Source organism: Octodon degus, unplaced genomic scaffold (genome assembly GCF_000260255.1).
Source record: "Octodon degus isolate 3935 unplaced genomic scaffold, OctDeg1.0 scaffold00119, whole genome shotgun sequence".
Classification (NCBI taxonomy): domain Eukaryota; kingdom Metazoa; phylum Chordata; class Mammalia; order Rodentia; family Octodontidae; genus Octodon; species Octodon degus.
This window is the reverse complement of record NW_004524695.1, coordinates 1,237,855-1,259,652: the sequence shown is the minus strand read 5'-3', so window position 1 is coordinate 1,259,652 and position 21,798 is coordinate 1,237,855. Positions and strand designations below refer to the sequence as shown.

Genomic DNA, 21,798 nt, shown 5'->3' with positions numbered 1-21,798 from the left:
CTCAAAGAAAACTCCAACTTGATGACTGTTTTTATTTTTAGAACTCTTTCATGCAGTACTGTAATGTATAACAGAACACAAAACTATAATAGTCCACTGTTCAGTCAACAAAAATTACCATACTGTATAAATAAGGTGTACTGTACAAAAAAGACATTGGGGCTCTAGAAACAAGAAGTACAGAACTGTACAAAGAAAAAGATGGGTCACAAGTCAGCAGCAGATCATAAGCGTGACTAGCATGCCTCGGTCAAAAATCTGAACCATCTCTAAATAGGCCGGTTATTAAACCAGGAATATATGTATATGTATGTACATCTTGTGTCATTTCTGGTGCTTCTCCATTATTACTTTGCATTGTGCTAAACAGATTTTTTTATATACCATTTTAATTACTTTCTCATTTATTGAATTATACTCTTTGAGCTCTCATAGTGATTCCTTTAAGGATTACCGCTAACATATTAATTAATCTGGTTTGGGTTCATATCAACTTAATCCTAATAATATATAAATATTTTGCTATAGTATATTACTAACCCATCTCTCTTTCTTTGTGTTGTTACTATCATACAAATTATACCTCCATGCATTACATGTTTATCAATACAAACTTACAATAGGAAGCATAGGTGAACAGTACAATTGTGCTGTCTTACATTTACCTACTCGGCACCCTCTCTTGGTACCCTTTATTTCTTCATATGGATTCAGTCTCTTGTCTAGTGTCATTTTGTATTACCCTGGAAAAAAAATTTAAGTATTTCTTATAGAACATCTTTGAGTGAGCCACTCAGATTTATCAAGAAATGTCTTCATCCTTCCTTTTAAAGACAGTTTTAGTTGTTTTTTTTTAAATTCTAGATTTCTTGACAGAAAGTCACTTTTAAAAATTTGACTATGTAATTGAAGGTCTCCTGGTGTCCGTAGCTCCTTTGAGGTTATCTGTCAAGCATGTCACTGGTCACTATGTGAGCTTCTACTTTTTTCTCTTTTGCTTTCAGGATTCTTTTCCTTTTGCTTATCTGATTATGATGTATCTAGGCATGGATCTCTGTGATTTTTATCTTACCTGAAATTCACTGAGCTCCTTTGATATGTAGATTATTAGCATTGTTACCTAAATTTTCCAAGTGTCTTCCACTATTCCTTGAAGTATTCTTTCTTATGTCTTTTCTACTTCCATGGGAGTCTCATTTGACATATATTCCACATGCCCTTGAGGCTCTATTTATTTTTCTTTTTCTTCATTCTTCTACTTTCTTTTCAGTGGATGGAAGAATCTCAGCTGACCAGTGTACACATTCTTTCTGTTGCTTTCTTAATTTTTTTGTCGAGAAACTAGTCTCACAGTTTGCACTTCAACCCCTGGAGTATTTACTTGAAAGGCATACATTAACAAGCCTGGATTTGGGCACAGGCTTGGCACGAAGCAGTAAATGTTAGCTGCCTTTACTTGTATTATTACTACCTGCTTCAGAACTATTTTGGAAAATTATCTACCTTAAACCTCAGTTCATCCCTAGAACAGGCTCCAGAGAACGTTACAGGAATTTGAAAAGCTTTCATATATATACAGACTCTCTTCCCTACAATCATCTGAAAAGCCTGTCCTCATAACTGCTTTGGCACTCTGATGTTCACATATCTCCTCTCAGCTTTCTTTCTCAGAAGCCCATTTCTCCCATTTTCATATTCACCCAGTCAATCTGAATCCTCCATATTTCCTACAGGACAGAGAAAGCCAGCTCTCTGAAAACCTGCAATGACCATGCAGTCTAAAACATTCTAACAACACTTACTTTGGTAACCTGCAATCCTCCAACATGCCTGTACACACAATCACATGTAATCCAGGGCACATCTCCATGGAGCTGACTCACAACTCACACCACATCACACAGACACACAGGGGTGAAGCCATCTTCTAATTTGGGGCTTAGTAGAACCAGGCAGATTTTCATTTGACATACTTGGGATGCTGGCAAGATTTCTACATCTGGGATCCATCGGTGAATATTGATGAGAATGTTTACCCTTATGGAACTTTCACCCTCGTAAGGGAGACAGACAAAAATAACATAAATGAGTGAAATATACAGTGAAAAGAGCCCTGGGAAGGAAATGTACTTTGCAAGGAGTTGCAAGGGAGAAAAAGGCCCAGGTTTTTTAGCAAGTTCTAAGAGTGGACTGGTTGAGAAGGAAGAGTGAAGGAGACAGGGAAGGTGCTCAAAGGCTGGCTGGGATTGACTCTTTGCACAGAGATGCACAGTCCAGGGATCTTTTGGGAGACTCAGTGCACACTCACCTGAGACTCACGGGATCCACCCAGCCTTCTGTACTGGAGGGATACCTCCTTCCATGGGAGAGCCTCTGCTGTAGCCAGAGCGTTGGAGACACTGCTCTGAGTTCTACAGCGATCTCATTGCTAAGGTCTGCTATTTACTGCATATACCAGCTCTTCCTTCTTGTGACAAGAAACAGGAGGGGCAGCTGTTACCACATAGGCCATCTTGCTTTTGTTGTGCAGCTGGGTTTTTTGGTAGTGGTAGTTTGTCTTCTTTCTTGTATTTGTAAGTTTCCCTTTTTTGATGGTTTGATAGGACATACGTGGGATGAAATGGGAAGAAGTCATCTACAGTAGTGAAAGCTAAGAATAGTTGGAAAGAGGATTGAAATATTTGGGGATTGAAAAACTCATTCCTGCTTCTGAGGCTGCATGCCGGTTTCTAAGGAGTCAACCTGTGCTGTGCTGTTTGGAGTCTGCTCCCATGGGATGTGCCAGGACACAGTGAGTTACTATGTTGGTAAGGCAGAAGCCTCTGTGAGCCCCCAGGCAGGTAGAGAGCCCTAAAGGATCTCGTAGTTAAGATGGGAGGAGAGGATCTATTTTACTGTCTTTCCTCTAGCCTGAGCTGATGGACCATTAGGAATGGGAGCCCCTGAAGTCCATGTTCCCTGTGTTGTAGGCAGCTGAGTTAGGTAGAAAGGTAGAAATATTATAGGCAATCAGACAGGGCTGGGCCCTCATAGGAGCCAGGATGGAAGACAGTATACCTCACAACAGTGGGAGAGACAGGTGTCTCTCTGCTGGGCCAGACCTCAAGTCAAAAGACCAGACAAATATATACCTCTCTAAGGATAGACATCAGGGATTGCTATTCTAAATGGAACTCACCTTGAGGACACCTGAGAGTCACTACTCCAGCGCCCTACAGGAAAAGGCCCTGTTCTATATTCTTGCCTCCTTGCTATGTGACTTGCTTCCCCATTTGGTCCTGGATTGAAACAATTTTACCTGAGCAATTGTGCTTGTGAGTTTATTGGCCATAGTTTTGCCCCACCTCATGCCCACCGAGGCGAGTTCCCATGTTCTCCCCCTTAGACCCACCTCACCACATGGTTTTGATTTATAAAAATCCCTGGAAAAAATAGATTCAAGGGCCAACCTGCTCAGGTCATCCTTCTATCCCTCTCTCGGACAGAAGCTTTCTTTCCCCTAGTAAATACATTCTGCACTGAATTTCCGTTGTTCATAAATTCATTCTTCAGTTTTGGAGAACATGAACACGGCCCAGGCCTCTTTCAGGTTGGGAGTTTCACTCCCCCATATCACTTGCACTGCTTATTACTGATGACTGACTGTGGGGAGCTGCCAGGGTTAGCAGTGACTTTGGACAGGATTTCAGGATCACCTAGACTAGGGGCTCAGAACTGGCCCCGGAGCATACCTGGAATCGCGATTTGTCTCCAGAGCCCTGTGCCAGCACCTTAGAAGAACTTCAGCTCCTTACAAGAATTGTTCTATTCTTACATAAGAACTTTTTTGTATATGCACCATAAATACCTCCTTCTCTTGAGGCTATAATGTGCAAGGTCTTTTTTTTAAGTTGGCAATCTGCTTTTCAGCATTAATAAGAGTTGTGTCTGAAGAGCCAGCCAGATAGCTCAGTGGATTAAAGCACCTGCTTAGGCAGATGCAGGGGCCAGGGGTTCTATCCCCCGCCTGCTGCTCCAGCCCCACTCCTGGGGCTCGCTGAGAAGGCTATTGAGACTGGGCATGGTTGCACCATGCATATGTAAGCCCAGCACTTGGGAAGCTGAAAAACAGGAAGGATCACTATGAGTCTGATCTGTGCAGTGAGACCCTGTAAACCCTGGACTAAATACATACATAAAAATTTTTTAAAAATCGTTAAAATTGTGTCTTGGTGATGCGATGGTTTTGTCTGGATGTTCCCCAAAGCCTCATGTGATCATGAGAGAGGGGTTTTTGGAGGCAGCTGAATCTAGACTTTGTGACTGGTTCATTGTCTAGTCCTGGGGTTGGGGGTGCGAGTGGTACACCCACTCTAGGCGGGTCAGCCTGCATACAATATGAAGGAGGAAAAGAACTATGCTCTTCTCTTTTTTGCTCCTGTTGCTTCAGCTATTTTTCTACCACCATGAACTGTTGTCCTTCTGTTATACACTTGGCCTTGGAATCTGCCTATTATGGACTGAACCCTCTACAAAATGTGAGCTAAAGAAACCCTTTCTACTTTAACCTTGGGTATCAAGTATTTCATCTTGGCAATGAGAGAAAATTAACCAAGACTAGTGCTAAGTGTCTTTTCTGTGATCCCTTAGCAATGGAGAGCCTAGGCCAAGCCACTTGGAATGGGACACCTGGGTCCACAGTTCTTTGCAGTGTGCATACCAGAGCTCTGGGTCCTGGGGTCACAGAGTCCTTTGATAAGAGCGCTCAGCTCCAGGCCGATAGTGGCTTCTGCTTTCTTCCTTCAGTAGAGGACTGTGGGTACTGAAAAGTTCCTGAATCCCCTAACAGGGCAATGAGGGACAAAAGGTGACACAGTGTAAGACAGAGGAGTGGGAGAGGCCAGCTCTGGAGAATGTTGAGATGCCAAGCAGCCCATATGCTGCTGTCCATTTCCACACTATCAGAACTGTGGGAAAACCATAAGCCACCTAGAAGGAGCTAAAAATGCTACAGGTCAGCAGCTTGTGGACTCCAGGAGGGTTGAGAACAGAAGAGGAAGATCTCGTTAGAGCTGTGAGTGGGCTCTCTGCCGGCCTCCTGCTCCTCCATAGCCTGTGCTGGGGTTAAAGGGAGTTTCATGGGCTTTTATTTTGTCCTTTGTGCCTGCAGCTTTTGAAGAGGCTGTTGTTCTTTGCTTTCCACACAAGCCGTTGGGGAGGAAATGAACATTCTCAGGGGAATCTAAGCCCCGCCTCCTGAATGAGGAGTTTCACTTCTCATTTCTCAGGTCTGAGGTAACTGATTGGCTCAGCCCAGGAAGTGATAACCTTGTCTGGACTGGCAGGGGTAGTGAGTGTTTTGCTGACAGGCTCACAGAAGGTCCCAGAAGATGGAGCAAAGCTGGGTGTCTGTGACCTTGTGGTGGGGTTGCAGGGCAGGTTTGCTGACAGTACGGTACCTGCCCTCTACCTCAGGAAGTGCCTGAGTATCAGCTCACAGCTCACACACTTCCTCTGCTGTGGTTTCACCTAAAACCATACCACGTCCCAGAAGATCGGAAATATAAGGTGAGTGAGGCCAAGCAGGGTTACAAGAAGTCTTAAAGAAGGGGAGGCCCTGGTCTCTAGGAGTCCAGCACCATGACACAGGGGTCTAGTGCACCCCTAGGAGAAGTGACCACCGAAGAACAGAAGCCTGTAGAAGGAATCCTGTGTGATTCCCAAGGAACTCATCCTAGTTATTTGAAGAAAATGACCTATTTTGTAATGTTATTTGAATTCCAGATTTTAAATATAGGCAGAGACATTTTCCCCCAAAAGCCACCTTGCTTACTTTGCCCCACTCTGCACTCCTCCCAGATAATCTTCCCAGGGTGGAAAGGAGTACAAGGAGGATGGGCTCAAAGAAGACATGGTAAAGGAGCCAAGGACCTGGATTGGCTCCTGGTCACTCTTCCACAGGGCTTGGTCATCAGGACCTCAGGGGTGGACATGAAGGCATCTAGCAGTAGGATCCCACAGAGACTTCTCCCCTTCCCCCTTCCCCCTTCCCCCTTCCCTGTGTTCTGATCCCTGCACTTCTCTTAGAAGAAGCTCTCAACCCAGAGAAGACAGTAAGTTCCCCAGTTCACCGAATTTCTATCCCCAGGAATAACTGTACTTCAAGTTCCACCTTCTCTCCTAGACTTCTTTGCAGTTTTTCTTTCTTTCAGTTTACAGAGGGAGACAATAAACCGATTGCTCTGTATGCCTGGATTACTTTTCTCATCCTCCTGTTTTGTTCTATACTAACACTTTCTGAACATTATCAGCTATAATCTATGTGGGTTGGGGGGGTCTAGATTAAGGTGGAGTAGCAGTTTGGTTGTCTAAATAGAGTTCTCCATAGACCCCACTGTGGGCTGAGTCTTATCACTGGGTATAAAGAGATAATTCTGGTGCTGATTGTTCTTGATGCTCATTAGAACAGGAAGGAGTTTCTTACTCCCTTGCTGAGTGGTGCCTCTTGCTCCAAGGTACATGAGGAATCCTGCCTGGCTTTTCCATTTCTTAGCACTGGTCCCAGGGTTCTTTGCACAGTGATGTAAGGTCCTATGGCTGGGCCAGTCTAGAAACACCAGCCATGGGAGGCATTGAGTAACTAATTATGGGGAGCAGGACAGAAAAACTGGATTTTAAATTTTATTAAATAATCATTAAGTTACATTTATTTATTTTTATTGGCTGAACTGGGGATTGAACTCAGGCCCTTGCACTTGCCAGGCAAGCACTTATTCTACTGAGCCATCTCCCTGGCCCATTAAGTTACACTTAAACAGCCATAAACAGTAGTGACTACAACATCAGACAACACAGCTAAATGTTTATACATGTTCTAAGCTCTAACTTACTTAGTCCTTCTAGAAAGAAGTCTACTTGGCCTGTGGAGGCAGTTGCAGTCAGCTCCTTGTTTCATCCCTGTGGAAATTCTAGCTGCTCCACCTCTACCTCCAGATTGACAGTGGAGGTTCTCGAGAAACGTCATGGCTTCAGCTACTGGTACCAGCAGGATGAAGGAGATTGCCACCTGCTCCATCTGTCTGAACCTCATGACACACCCAGTGAGCATCCCCTGTGGACACAGCTACTGCCAGTTTTGTTTAAAGCTGTATCTTGAACAGTTGCCACAAAATCAGGGGCAGAAGATGTTTACCTGTCCTCTGTGTCGGGAGCCTTTCCATAAAGATAACATGCATTCCAACAGGCACCTGGCAAATCTCATTGAGGTTATACAGGAAATGGAAGAGACAGAGGATGAGCAGCAGTGTGAGGCCCATGGGCAGCAGCTCCAGCTCTTCTGCGAAGATGATGGCCAGTTCATCTGCTGGCGCTGTGAGCGGGCACCACAGCACCAAGGGCACAGCACAGTGCTGGTAGAGGATGCGTACCAGGGCTACAAGGTGAGTGTGCACCAGGGACCTCAGCAAGGACCTTCCCCATGGTGCTTCCAAGACCTGAACTTATTGTTCCCAAAGCCTAAGGTGATGACCTTAAAGTGCAGAGATGGTATTCTTATGAAAAATACCTTGCAATGGATCCTGTCCAAAGTATCCACCCTGACATTCAACTGGATGGTCATACTCCTGTCCCTATTCTCTGTGCAAACATGGACTTCCTTCTGCCAAACACTGGCCTGGGTTCTGCTTCACATTGTGTATACTGTGAGAAACTAGTGTGTAGGACTCAGCAAGAGTGTGGAAAAGGAAGGGGTGGAGGGTACATGTCCTGGGGAGAGTACAAAGGCCAACAGAAACACAAGTCAGCAAAGTGGCAGCCTGGAGCCCCAGACTGGTGGTGAGAGAGGCAGGAAAGGAGGGAGCGGTGCATCCCAGAGCTGGCTCCAGAGGACAGGTACACTTAGCACATGCAGGGCATCCAGGCAGAAGGACCTGCACTTGCGAAAGACACAGCCTCGGGGGTTCTGCTTTGCCTTGGCTGGGCTGTGGGCCATACACAGGGGGCTGGGGAAAGGAAGAGGGAGCACAGGAGCTGAGTCTCACTCCCAGTCTCACTCCTAGACCATAGTGTCACCTGTCACAGGGCCATTTTCACTTGCAAATTAAAGATTCACTACCAATGAAAACAATTACCTATGCAATCTGAAAATACAAGGAGTATCTGGTTAGACTTCCATTGATCCCTTCAAGAAAGGGAGCTAGGGGACAGTTTCAGACAGGATTGCAGAGGAGTGACAGGCTTGGAAATGACGGGTGTGGAAGGTTAGTGGGAATCAGGGGTTCTGGAAGCTCCTGGGTGTCCTAGAGAGCTGGGAAATGACTGGTCTGAGCAGTGGTGAAGGAAGGAGACAGCTTAGCCCTGCTGGCCTGGCTCTGGGCCCTGCTGGAGCTCAAGAAATTCTGCTCAACATAGCCTCCTGGTTCCCTCTTTCATGATAAAGAGCTGGGGTCCCAGGAAGGCTCTAAGACCTTCCTAAGGTCACATCAGTCCTGGCCCCTACTCTGTACATGAGGTGCTTCCATGGACTCCATGGAGCTGCTCATGCCTATGACAGGGATGCTCTTGAGTTTCTCTCCTGTCAAGTGGTAGGGAATTGAGCAGTTCAGGGTCAGCCCCAGAGACACACAGCTGAGGTTGCAATCTGAGCTCTTGCATTTATTGGATGGACGATTTGGGGGAAGTTATTGAATGTCTTCATGCTTTGGTTTTCTTTTTAATCAGTATTTAAAGATAAAAGCACCCCTCCACTCCCTAACATTCAGATCCTGGGAATGTATGAGCTTTAAGGACATAATACTATATGAAGCTTAGAATAGCATGTGGTATTACCCAGAGCAAGGCCGTCTAACTTAGACGGCCTTGCTAACTCATTTAGGTCGAGCCCTCTCCTCAGAGTGCTAGAGAATCCATGAATGTCCTTGTGGGGTTTGTGGAGGAAAGAGTCATTACTTCTGACAATGAATAACTGGTGTCTGTCTCAACTTACTTTCGAGGAGGGTATGAGATTGTTTTGAAAGATAACTTAAAGCTTGACATGGACGCTAAGTGCTTTTAAATTGCCTTCATAATTCTATCTTCACAGCATATCGGCACCCCTGTGCTTGTATTACTTGTTTCTAGTAACTTCACCTGTCACCCTGGTCTTTTCTTTCTGAATCAACCACAAAACTCACAAAGTTCTAGGTGCTTAACATTGCGGAATTGATTATTTTTGGTTTGGCACATTAATTTATTTTGGTTTAGATGATTATTGTGTCTGTCATCTTTCTTTGGCCCTAGTATGGTGGGGTTCATGGCATAGGTCCTGGGCAGCACAGAATATTAGAACTGTAGGCCCACTGCCTACCAGTTACTTTCCTATGGCGGCGTTAAACAGATTTTATTAAAATTCTCTCTTCTTGTTGTTCTTAAGTAGCTTTTGCTATAAGACATTTCCACAAACTGTGATACTTTTTTGAAGCCTCTTTTTGCACAGTGTAGAAAGGAAATAAAAAAATCTTACCGGTTAGGCTTGGTGAGGGGGTCTGTATCTCACAGCCCTTACATCACTCGGCAGTCTCCCTGGCAAATGTGAGAAGGTAGGAAATACTATTATTTTGCCACATTCTGAATGCTGGAATTTCCATTAGGTGTCCTATGAAAAGTAGAATTGAGGAGATGTTACTCACCCAATTTTTCCTTCAGGAAAAGCTAGAGCAAGCTGCCAGAAATTTGAATCAACTTCAAGAGGAGTGTAGGAATCAGAAGATGCTCTTAACAACCCAAATAACTGCGTGGAAGGTAAGAGTGTGATTCCTGGAACTTGAACTACTTTTCATTCTGGAGTTGAGGGACAGAGTATGACTGAGAAAGGCAAAACACCAGGATGGTTTATTCTCACTGCTCCTAGCAAGGGACTCAAAATCACCTTTAGTAAACAGGCTCCTTCTTGGTTGGGATTCCTGCAGCCAACAAAGGAAACTAATTTGCAATGTAAGGGTCACAATGGCTGCTGCTAGAACCTGTGCGCTTGGACCTGAAGGCTTTTAGACCCTTTCTGTGGCTTACCAGGCTCTACATTATCAGAGAAACATTCCTTTTGAGAAATACTTCTGGAATCCTATAGCTGATGGTTCATGTCCACAGCCCAACTACCCAGTCTGTTCTTTTCAGGATCCCATCTACCTGCTGCCTTCTCTGTGTGTGGTGGTTGATTTTGAGTTTCCAGAGGATCCTATTCCCTTCCTTTCTGACATCTTGGGCAGGGAGAAGATGTTGAGTGTAGCTGACATGTATGAAAAGCTCTTCAATAACAAGAGGCATGGGGCTGGTGAGATGGCTCAGTGGTCTAGGGCACCTACTTAGAACAAGCTTGGCAGAGCACAGGGACCATGGTTCAATCCCCCAGCACCACATGCCAGCCAGCCCCGCCCCCTGGTGGGCTGAGCTGGCCACCCCCACATAAATAAATAAAATTAAAAAAAAATAACAAGAGGCAAATTGTATACCAAATTCCTAAACAAAATGTCCACTCTAATCAATGACTTTCTGTCACAGTATAATTGCCATTGAAATTCTGCATTAATTTAGGAAGGATTTCTAGAAACTGTAGTTCTACACAGGTAATCATATGAGAGTTATGTCATTCCCAGGGGAACCTGGGAAGGTAGATGCACACTTAACCACTTACCACGACATGAGGTGCCACAACTGAAGAATCTGGAGGTGCTACCAGATAAATTTTATTAAAATGCTCCCTTCTTGATGTTCTTAAGTAGCTTTGCTATAAGAGATTTCCACAAACTGTGATATTTCTTGCATCCCAAATTAAAAGCTTGCTTTTACCAGTCCTTTGTTCAATAAATAACTTAGCTGTACACTTAGTCACTTTTCTCCTATATTTGTTTACTTATTCATGAAGATAGGGAGGCTTGGTTTGTTTATAGTTTTGATCATGTTTTCTTGATTTTAGGATAAGATAGAGATTCGGAGACAAAACATGGAGTCTGAATTTAAGAATTTCCACACTTTGCTGTATGAAGAGGAGAAGGCATATCTGTGGAGACTGAAGAAAGAGGAAGAACAAATGCTGAAGAGACTGATGGAGAGTGAGGCCAACCTGGAGCAGAAAAGCAACGAGCTCAAGAGCCAGATGTTGGAACTGGAAGCCAAATGTCAGAGATCACCCCAGAAGCTTCTGCAGGTGAGGCTGGAGGAGGGAAGAATGATTCTGACATTGGACTGTTGGCAATGATGGAGGGAACAATGTTAGCCATGGAGAGAGTGGCCAGACCAGCTTTCACTCCAGTGTGGGCAGCAGCGTGGGAATGGAAGTATCTTACACATCAGTACCAGCAGGGAAGGGCCATCCATCTACTGGATACCTGTATGTGAAATATAAGAGCACACTTCCCCATTGCATGATGCTCCCTCCACCCCTGTAATCCCAGCAAGTAAGGAGGTTCTGGCAGGAGCATCACCATGGCAAGCCATCCTAGGTGGTTTGGTGAGACTCCAGATAAAATTAAAACTTGAGATGTGGGTTAGTGGTACAGTGCTTGCCTAGAATGTAAGGAAACCAAAGTTCAGTGACCAGCACTGAAAAAACAGTCTCTTCTAGTGAGTACAGAGTTGCTGGAAGGACCCCTGGAAAGCTGTCGTTATCGTTCCCCAACAGCCTGGTTTCATGTGCGCAGAAGGCAGGGCGTCAGCCTCTCCCATCGAATGTGCCAAATGGTAGATGGCAAACAGTGGGCAGCTCAATCTTCTGTCTGATTCTCTGGCAGAACCCTTACTCTAGAGATGTTGTGGGCTACATAAAGGATGTATTTCATGAGGATGAACATCGTGAACTATTAATTCTGGATCTCTGGTGGAAAAGGAGGGCACATTTCAGGTTGGAGAAACCGTACATTTATTCTACCAACCTGTGATACTGGTGGCCACCATCTTGCTGGCCCATTCTCGGGAGCTGGGCCACAGTAGAGAATATTGATAGCAAGGGATTTCTAATATGAATTCACTCTGCAGGACATCAGGTCCCTGAGAGCCAGTCTTGCCAGAGGGAGGCTGAGCTGATCCTGTTTGTTCCCCATTGGTCACAGGCTCATGCTGCTGCAGCCACTGCTCTTCCCCACGGGCTTCCCCAGGGAGATCACTGCCCCATGCTGAGTGGGCAGAGGCTGGGCGGGATTGTTGCTCCTGACCTGTAGCACTGTCTCAGGCTGGTACCCTTTTCTTCTTTTTATTTTTTAGGAAAAGGTCTACAGGGTGCTCAGGGTCTCACTACTAGATCAAACTCATAGTGATCCTCCTGTTTACAGCCTCCCAAGAGCTGGGATTATAGGCACACGCCACCACGCCCAGTCTCAGTTGCTGTCTCAGTGCCCCCTGGGGGCAGGGCCAGCATGGCAGGCATGGGGATCAACCTCCCAGCCCCTGCATCTACCTAAGCAGATGCTTTAATCCCCTGAGCTATTTGGCTGGCCCTGCTCTTTCCTTCTTGGGGAGCTGTGTTCACAGACAGAGTCTCTCATGCCACAGCCCATGGAGCACTGAGGCTAACACATTCTCCTTTGTTTTTGTCTCTTACAGGATGTGAAAGACACCTTGAGCAGGTGAGTCCTGGATGGACACAGCAAGGGTGGGTTCAGATAGATACAGTTAAATGGAGCAGACCACTGAGGATTTTGCTTCTTCTAGGACTTGCGCAGTGAAGCTGGAAGCACCCGAAGTCTTCTCCTTGGAGATTCAGACTGTGTTTGATGTTGCTGAGCTTTACATGAACACAAAGATGAAATTAATGCATCTTCAGGGTATGTGAATCCTAGACTGCTCGGTGCTATGATGGGAGGGACCTCAGGCAGCTGCAGGGGTTGTACGATCATTTTCATCAGGGCTGCCTCACTTTCCCCATTTAGCAGGCTCTTGCTGAGTTTGTCCTGAGTATCCAGGTCTTCTGAGGAGATCCTTGGCTCTTGCACTACTCTGTCACCCCAGGCAGCTCCTGGCACTGTTTCTCCTTCTGAGAAAGGAATGTACTCACAGCTGCCACTGCACTGAGTTACCTTGAACACTAGCTGCAATCACACAGGAAAAGTTAGCATAGTATTCGGCACAGCACGGAGTTTGGTGGGGTAGGATGGGTCTTCTTTGGCATAGGACGACTATTACGGTTCTCATGACTGCTTCAGCTTCTGACGGTAGTGCAGAAAGGTAGGTGAGTATGATGGACCGTGCTTCAAATAGCTTTAGGGACTTGACTCCGATAACACAGGTAAATATTAGAACCTTGACAGAAGCCATGTTTTACTGTCTCAGAGGCTTGTCTTCCTGCTCCATTTATCAGTGCTTGCTTCACTCCTATAATTCTTCCCATAACTACACAATGCAATATCTTTCGCAAAGTGACGTTTTATTTTGATTCATTTTCCTACATATGAGACCTGAGATTAAAATGATTTTCTAGCTGTAGTAATTCTTTATTGTTACCAAGACAATGGCAAAATCCAGTATCTTAAAATGATTCAAATACCACAGTCTTTGTGAGTCAAGAATCGGGGCTCAGCATGGGGTGCACTCTGCTTAGGCTCTCTGGAGGTGCAGTGAAAGTGCTCCCAGGCTCTGTTCTCCTTGTGTCTCTTGCCTGGGGAGGCTCCCAACTCACACTCGCTTAGGTGGCTGGCAGGACTCATTCCCCTGGGGCTGTAGGATGGGTCCCTGGTTTCCCGGCTGTGACTGCAGGCTGCCCTCCACTGCCAGGTCCTCTCATCAACTGCTTGCACAGTGGGCATCCACATGACCAAGTGTTTTCTTCAACGGGATCCCAGAAAGGGAGACTCCATAGCAAGTGCACTGGCAAGAGGGTGTGTAAATAACCAATGCTAATCACAGGAATTACTTTCCATCAACTTTGTCATATTCTGCTGGGCAGAAGTGATGTTCTGGCCCTGCCAACCCTTAGAAGGAAGGAATTTCAAAGGTGTGAACACCAAGGGGCAGCGTCCAAGGATTGGCTTCCCTTGACCCTGCCTGTCCCAGGGCCCTCATCTGAACTGTACTGATGTGAAATTATTTATAATCCTATTCATCTCATGTACTTTGAATATAGATTTTACTACAGAAATAATTGTTTTGGTCACAAAATCCTGCCTTAGACTCTAGGAGAGTCCAGGACTTTAAAGCCAAAGTGCTGATCTTTGAGACGCATGTTGCCATGTTCCTAGTTTCTACAGATAATTACAATTTACCTTTTGTACTCTTCCAGCAATAGAACAACCAATGCTCCTCATCTTCCTGGTTTTATGTTTATAATTTTACCCTCTGATGGCTTTGAGATGATGGTACCTAGCCATGAATCTAATTTTCAGTTTCTCCAGTTTTTTGCTAATGAGTTTGAGAGTTTTATTTGTTTGTGTTTTCTTCAAAGAGTTTTATGTGACTAAGAGTCTTTGGGTGTCAGTGATTCATTCCTGATTTACTGGAGTTTAATAATTTTTATTGGATTCATAGACTCTTAACTGATTTCTGCAAAGCCAATGTCTTTTCCTGTTATGTGAATGATATTTTAACTTTCTTTTCTCTTTGTTATTTTTCTGATCAAATTTCAAACTTAATGTAGGTGTATTTTTCCTTTGAAGTTTATTCCCAAAAAGCATAGTCATCAGTAGGTGTTGAATTTCATCAATGAGGTAGTTGCTGACAGCACCCTATGATTTCTTTCTTATAAAGGACTGGTATGTTGATTCAGCAATTTACTTTGCAATATCAATCCCCAACTACATTCTCAGGATAAACCAAATATATATGTACACATTATATATAGATTGCACATTATATTATATAGCATATATAATATTGTAATATATGAAATATTATATATAATGTATTCTTTACCATGTTGACTGGCCTTGTTGATTTCTTGGTTTAGCTATTTTTTAAGAGAATAAAAAATAGAAAAAAAAGAAATGATGTTGAATTTCACTAAACAAATTTCACTTCAAATTCTAGGAATTCAACAGCGGTTGCTATATTGTATATTGTTGTCTTCAAATTAATCACCAATATTGTCAAATATAAGCATGTAAAATTGGTCAAAAATTATAAAAAAATTCACAAAGATAAAAAAATTAAGCATTAACCACTCCTTTCAACACACCAGCAGAAATCAGCAGTACAATTATCTGAACTATCCTGTATATATATATATATTTTTTCTTTTTCCCTTCCTTCCTTCTTCTTTTCTCCTCTTTCTCTTCCCAGTTGTTCCTTTCCTTTGAACACTTTCTTTCCCTTTCACAGTATCTATTACACCTTTCAGATTTTGTTTACTCTAGGAACTTCTGTCTAGAACATATAAAGAATTTTTAAAAATTAAGTCCCCAGAATTCAAAGACCTAATCAAAAAGTGTGCATCTAAGATGAATATACACTTTTTAGATGAAAAAATACAAACGGCAAATAAATATGTAAAAAAAAAATTGTTCAACTTCATTGGTCATTCGAGAAGTACAAATTAAAAAACCCCCAGAGATTCCATCTCATGCTCTGCCCTGCCAAAATGGCTAACATCAAGAAGTCAATCAATAACAAATGCTGGTGGGAGGGAGGGGGGTCTGTGGGGGAAAAGGAACACTTCTTCACTGTTGGTGGGCATATACACTGGTACAACCGTTCTAGAAATTAGTGTGGAGAATCCTCAGAAAACTGAGATTTGAGGTCCCATTACACCCAGCTATTCCCCTCCTGGGTATTTTTCCAGAAGAACTGAAAATATTATATCACAGTGAAATATGTGCACCCATATTTACAGCAGCACAATTTGTCATAGCTAAGTCTTGGAAAAACCAAAAAAACCATCAACTGAGGAATAGGTAAAAAAGATGTGGTATTTGTATACAACAGAATATTATTCAGCTATAAAAAAGGGTAAACGTGAGGCTTTTGCAAGTAAATGGATGCGACTAGAGACCATACTCATAAGTGAAATAAATCAGACCCATGTGTGTAAACACCACATTGTCTTCCTAGTGTAAGAAATTGAAAGAATAATTATAATGTATTATATATTATACATTATATTCTATATTATATATTATGTATACCATACAGATTTGATACCGCAGTTTGAAGTTAACTTAACATATATGTGTATATTATGTATTATATTATATATAACTCAGAGTAGTTGATGTAAACATAACCCACCAGAGAAGGAAGAATCCTGATGTTATGAAAGTGAGTAAAAACATTTAGCTGCCTTGTGTAGTCTTACTTGCACTGTGATCACATTTACGTTGATGATGAAGACAGTTGCTGGGTAGGTGGGGGAGTCTCTTACACATCAGCCCTGCTCATGTAGAAAATGATCTCATGTATTTTATTAAAGTTCTGCAAATGCTTTCTTGTTCCTTTATTGTAGTTTTTATTTTATCAACTCTGTATGTTTACTTTACAGCTTGATTTTGTCCAGTTGATAATGAAACTATCCATCCAGGTCTTTAATTTATAGACGGAGAGAGAGAAACCATATCTCAAATATGTATTATATAGAGAACTAATCTTTCATTTACATATGCAATACATGGAAATACATATTTTTATATATGCATTGTATTATGTATTATAAATAGCATAATATAAATAATAGATAAAAGATTGGCTTCTGATAAGATATAGATATATGTAATGGGTATAATATATTTTTAATGTAACCTTTGTGTTCTCTTTCCCTCTTCTAACCTAGGGGCCTCATCAGAAAAGAATAAGAAGGAGGAAGGTATCTTCCTGACAGACTCTCTGAGTGACAGTGGGGACACTGAAAGAGGAAGTGCCCATGGCCTCAAATCAGTCAGTTGGGCTGATAAAATGGAAGACCTGGAAGATGTTTCAACTGGATGGCATAGTAGTGATGAGGATGTATGTGGAGCTGCCAGAATGGTGCACTCTGTCCTTCCCACTGCTCCATGTGCTGCTCAGGAATCCAGTGTCGACTGGAACCATCTTCCCAAGTCTCCACCCTACACTGCTTTTCTTGGGAACCTACCCAAAGATCTGACAGAAGACTCCATTAGGGACTTCTTCAGAGGATTAAATGTCAAGGTGGTGCACTTACCACGTGACCCCTGCAATCCAGAAAGGTTGAAAGGTTTCAGTTATGTTGAGTTTGAGGACCTGGATTCCCTCCTCAGTGCTCTGAGTCTCAATAAACAGTGTCTAGGCAAGAGGATAATTCGAATTGTCTTAGCTGAGCAAGCACACCAGGATAGAAAACAGGTGCCTGACAAAACAGACACAGATTGGAGAGCCCGTCCTGCTGCAGACAGCAAGGAAGATGACGGCCTCCCTAGAAGAGGTGGTGATAGCTTTGGAGCCAAGTATCACAACTGTCATAATTCAGATGGTGACAGGTATCAGAATGGCCTATCCAGAAATAGGAATTTCTGTGCAAGCCAGAATCACTGTGGTCACCGAAGCAGCAGGGGCAGAGATAGAGCCAGTGATTCCAGAATAAGCAGTAGCAGAGAAACATTTGGTAGTGGAAACCATAGTGCTGATTACTGCGGAGAAGGTGAGGACTGCTGCGATGGCCAGTATGCGAGGCAAGATGATGAGGGGCCGTGGAGCTCCAGAGACGATCACTCTACAGATGGTTCTTGGCGTAATTATAGGGCTCTGCCCTACAGACCCAGATGGAATCTGAAACCTCATAGTCGTCCTAAGGAAGATGCTTCCTCCACTAGCCCCTCCCAGCCCAGTAGAGCACTTTCCATCTTTGGAGAGGCAAAACCTGTTGACACAGCTGCTAGAGAAAGAGAAGTGGAGGAGAGGCAGCAGAAGGAGCAAGAGAAATCACAGTGTGGGCTGGATAAACCTCAGCAGCAGTCAAGCTGGCGAAGTGAAGAAACTCAGGTGTGGTCAAGGACAGGTAGAGTCCAAGAGAAAAGAAGTTTCTAGAAAAGAAGTCTCTAGAAAGTGGTCAAGGAAAGGAAGGTTCCATTGTAGATTTGGACCTCAGCCTCACCTTACATAAGGGAGAAAAAGAAGTCTTTAGAAAATGAAATGAAAATAAAATAGTAAGGTGTAACATTGCTACTCTCCAATTTCTAAGCTTCCTAAACACTATCAGCTTCTAAGGATAATGCCAGCCTCTTCACTTAAGGAGAATGGGTGGTAAAGCAGCCCTCCTGCTCCACCTCAGAGCTGTGGCAGAAATCTCCTAGATATGGTAGTGTCTGGAGAGGAGGATCCAAATCAGTCATCTTACTGAAGACCAGAAAGGAAAGATGAAAGTAAAACACTTAAGATGGACTGGCCAAATAGTTCAGCAGATTAAAGCGCCTGCAAGCAGGTGCAGGGAATGGGGGTTCAATCCCCAGGCCTGCCATGCCAGCCCCGACCCTGGGGCATGCTGAGAGGGCAATTGAGACTGGGCATGGTGGTGCATGCCTGTAATCCCAGCTCTTGCAAGGCTGTAAACAGGCAGATTACTATGAGTCCGATCTAGTCATGAGACCCTGAACACCCTGTAGACCCTCTATCCAGACAAGACAAAATAAAACTTACCATCTCCTGAGGACTGCTGTTAATGCTTTATTTTTTGAAAGATAAAATTCTTTTGCATAATTCGGCAGCCTTCAAAGTATTGTAGTAAGTTGAGAATCACCAATGGGGGAGGGAGAAGATATCTTTATTTTTTAAGAATTTTTTATTAGTGCATGTCTATAGTACATCAAGTATATAATGTTTATACTCCTCGCAGGGAGTTGGCACATGTACATATCTTAATTCTTTTTCTCAACCCTATCCCTTTTCCTTCTCACCTTTTCATTCATTTCTTGAGCCCCCCCTTTTTTAAGTTGTGATGTGTTTCTTCAGTATGCCACTGCCTGTGTGATTAGTGCCTAGGGGCCTCTGTTTAGCAGAAATCGTTAATGACCAAGATGTAACATTTGCATTGGCTGACCAATAGGACATACGCAAAAGTGGGGTTTGTAACCTTTTACTTCTTATCATATGGTGGTGTAGATGAATTACAAACACAACCTGAGTATATTTCCTAATCTTGGAAAATTTGACTTAGCATCTCAAATTGTTTCATTTTCCATAAGACCATCATTCCTTTGTCTTATTTTTATGCTTTTGGGGCCAGTCATGGAAAATTCCTTTATTTTTGTTACCCTTTAGAGTAGCTACAAGCCTACAGACCATTCATAAATAAGACCACCTAGAGATCAAAACAATTGGAGAAGGGCTGGCCAAATAGCTCAGTGGATCAAAGCACCTGCAAGCAGGCACAGGGGCCTGGGGTTCAATCCCCAGGCCTGCCATGCTGGCCCCACCCCTGGGGTACGCTTGAGACTAGGTGTAGTGGTGCGCAACTGTAATCCCAGCTCTTGGGAGGCTGTAAACAGGCGGATCACTATGAGTCCAATCTAGTCATGAGACCCTGAACACCCTGTAGACCCTTCCCTAAAATACAAAAAATAATAATAATAATTGGAGGAAATTGTGATTGGAAAAGATGCTTTCAGGACATGATAGATGATTTTGTACCGGGTAGTAGAAGAAGAAGGTTTGACCTACGCAAACACATAAAAGATTTATTTCCTGGTTCAGAAAGCATGGAAAGGCAATGGGAATCCCCCATCTTGGTTTCCTTTCAAAATAATGTCCTGCCTGAAAGCTCAGCTATGTCCATATTCTATCAAAATCTGGAAGCTCATCGCTTTCATACTACCTCCCAAATGGCAACTGAAGTCAGTTACAAATTTGATCTCTTAGGCATTTTCCATCTCAGTCACTGAACGTTGTGACACAAAGATCACCGCTTTTCTCAAGTAAACCACGTCGTTGTGGTTTTGATTGCCACCCCTTCCCTCCACTCATGCCTGCTCTTACTGCATGTATTCATTTTATGGATTATAATACTCTGAAAGTGGCTGTCTTGGGTTGTGAAGAAACATGGATGAATGAATATAGAGAATTTGGGGGTCTGGTTTTGCTGCTTGTCTTTTTTTTTCTTTTGTTTTTTTAATGTATTTACTACAGGGTCTACAGGGTCTCACTACACAGATTGGACTCATAGTGATTCTCCTGTTTTTTCAGCCTCCCACGCACTGGGATTACAGGTGTGGACCACCACACCCAATCTCAATCTCCATCTCAGTGTGCCCTGGGGGTGGGGCTGGCACGGCAGGCTGGAAATTGAACCCTTGGCCCCTGCATCTGCCTAAGCAAGCACTTCAATCTGCTGAACCATTTGGCTGGTCCTTGTTTTTGTGTTTTCAAGTTTTCTTTTTGCTACTGAAATCTCATACCAGTTGCATTAAGGTTCTCTAGAACACATTCAATATTAAATATATATGTCTATACAAGGAGTTTATTAGATAGGTGTATAGGATCAGAAGCAGAAGTTTTCCAGTAGTCCTTTGGTTGGTCAAAGGCAGAAGAATTCAAAACGGCTGTCCATGCACTGGAGGGGAAGAGGATCCAGTGACAGCCAAAGGACCAGCTTCTAGGAGTTTCTGGTGTGAGTTTGTCAGAAGGCTGAAGAGTCATGGTACAAAGATGAAGAAACTGGAGACCAATGACAAAAGTCAGGAGCAGAGCCCAGCATTCCTCTTCATTCCCCTTTTATTCTGTTCAATGTACAAACCTATTGGTTGGTGGCATCCGTGTCTGGCGTGGGTCTTACATGTATCGGTTCAATGGTACACTTGTCAATCATCCCTGGACACACCCAGAATTTAATAATCTGCTAAGTGGCTCTCATTCAGGTTAAGTAGACACATTACAATTATCACAATCACTCTCACAGGACATATCTCTCTAAACCATATTTATTTCCAAATATAATGGCAAGTTACATTTAACATGATATAACTATCCTATGTTCTAAAGGAAAGACAAAATTTAAAAAAACAAAGGAAAGGCACCGATTGCTTGGGCAATGCTTACTCATCTTACAACATTTCACAACTTAAACATTATAATATAGATTTGACATCATTAGTACTGCTATTAAGTCAATCAACATTATAGTATCGAGAAAGAAAACAATATATGTATACTTAATATATGTGTATATATGTACAAAAATATTAATGAAATAGTAAAGAAATATTTGTGACAATTATAGTCCTCATTTCTATAACTGATCATGCAGCCAGAGCTATACTTGTAACTACCTTCTGCTATATATTAAAAATATATTATTTTCTTTCTTTGTAACATAATGTTGATTGACTTAATAGCAGTCTTCAAGTTTTTTAATTTATAGTTCCATTTTGTATTCCTTTGGCCTTTAGCAAGCTCTTTAGCACATCATGGTTCTTTACCTGGAGGGGTGACCTATGCCTGCATTCCTGAAAGTTCTGTAGTTTCCTACTGACCTTGTGTTGTGTAGCACCAAGTAACAGGACAAGTTATACTAGGAAGAGGCCAGAAGGATCTGCTGTACTCCAGATGTGCTCATGCTGACCTTCGCTGTGAATTAAGAGCCCAATTTCCCCTTATGGTTTGGATCAACCACATCAATCAACCCCATAACTCCTTTTTTAAGTTGTTCATTTTGAGTTACAAGGAGGGCCAGGGAGATGGCTCAGTAGAATAAGCACTTCCCTGGCAAGCACAAGGATCTGAGTTCAATCCCCGGTCCCACAAAAAAAAGAAGAAGAAGAAGAAGAAGAAGAAAGAAGAAGAAGAAAGAAGAAGAAAGAAGAAGAAGAAGAAGAAGAAGAAGAAGAAGGAGAAGGAGAAGGAGAAGGAGAAGGAGAAGGAGAAGGAGAAGGAGAAGGAGAAGGAGAAGGAGAAGGAGAAGGAGAAGGAGAAGGAGAAGGAGAA

At 43.1% G+C, this 21,798-nt stretch overlaps 1 protein-coding gene across 3 annotated transcripts; it reads left to right on the top strand.

Annotated features, from left to right (window-relative positions):
* Window positions 1-5,361: 5,361 nt before the first annotated feature.
* Window positions 5,362-18,290, top strand: LOC111812283 (eukaryotic translation initiation factor 4B-like). Of its 3 annotated transcripts, none has more exons than XM_023700016.1 (7): window positions 5,362-5,547; window positions 6,952-7,418; window positions 9,661-9,756; window positions 10,928-11,158; window positions 12,550-12,572; window positions 12,658-12,770; window positions 16,700-18,290. In XM_023700016.1, exons 2-7 carry the CDS (start codon window positions 7,002-7,004, stop codon window positions 17,908-17,910), a joined length of 2,091 nt encoding a protein of 696 aa, XP_023555784.1. In that variant the 5' UTR covers window positions 5,362-5,547; window positions 6,952-7,001; the 3' UTR covers window positions 17,911-18,290. The 3 variants fall into 3 exon arrangements, with proteins under 3 accessions (XP_023555784.1, XP_023555785.1, XP_023555783.1); XM_023700017.1 differs by lacking the exon at window positions 5,362-5,547 and adding an exon at window positions 6,067-6,092 and having other exon boundaries at window positions 7,223-7,418; XM_023700015.1 differs by lacking the exon at window positions 5,362-5,547 and having other exon boundaries at window positions 6,940-7,418.
* The last annotated feature ends 3,508 nt before the right edge of the window (window positions 18,291-21,798 follow it).

Coding starts and splice junctions, on each gene's coding strand:
- LOC111812283 (XM_023700016.1), top strand. CDS start 7,002: ATGGCTTCAGCTACTGGTACCAGCAGGATGAAGGAGATTGCCACCTGC. Junction 7,419..9,660: donor ATGCGTACCAGGGCTACAAG/GTGAGTGTGCAC, acceptor TTTTTCCTTCAG/GAAAAGCTAGAGCAAGCTGC. Junction 11,159..12,549: donor CACCCCAGAAGCTTCTGCAG/GTGAGGCTGGAG, acceptor TGTCTCTTACAG/GATGTGAAAGACACCTTGAG.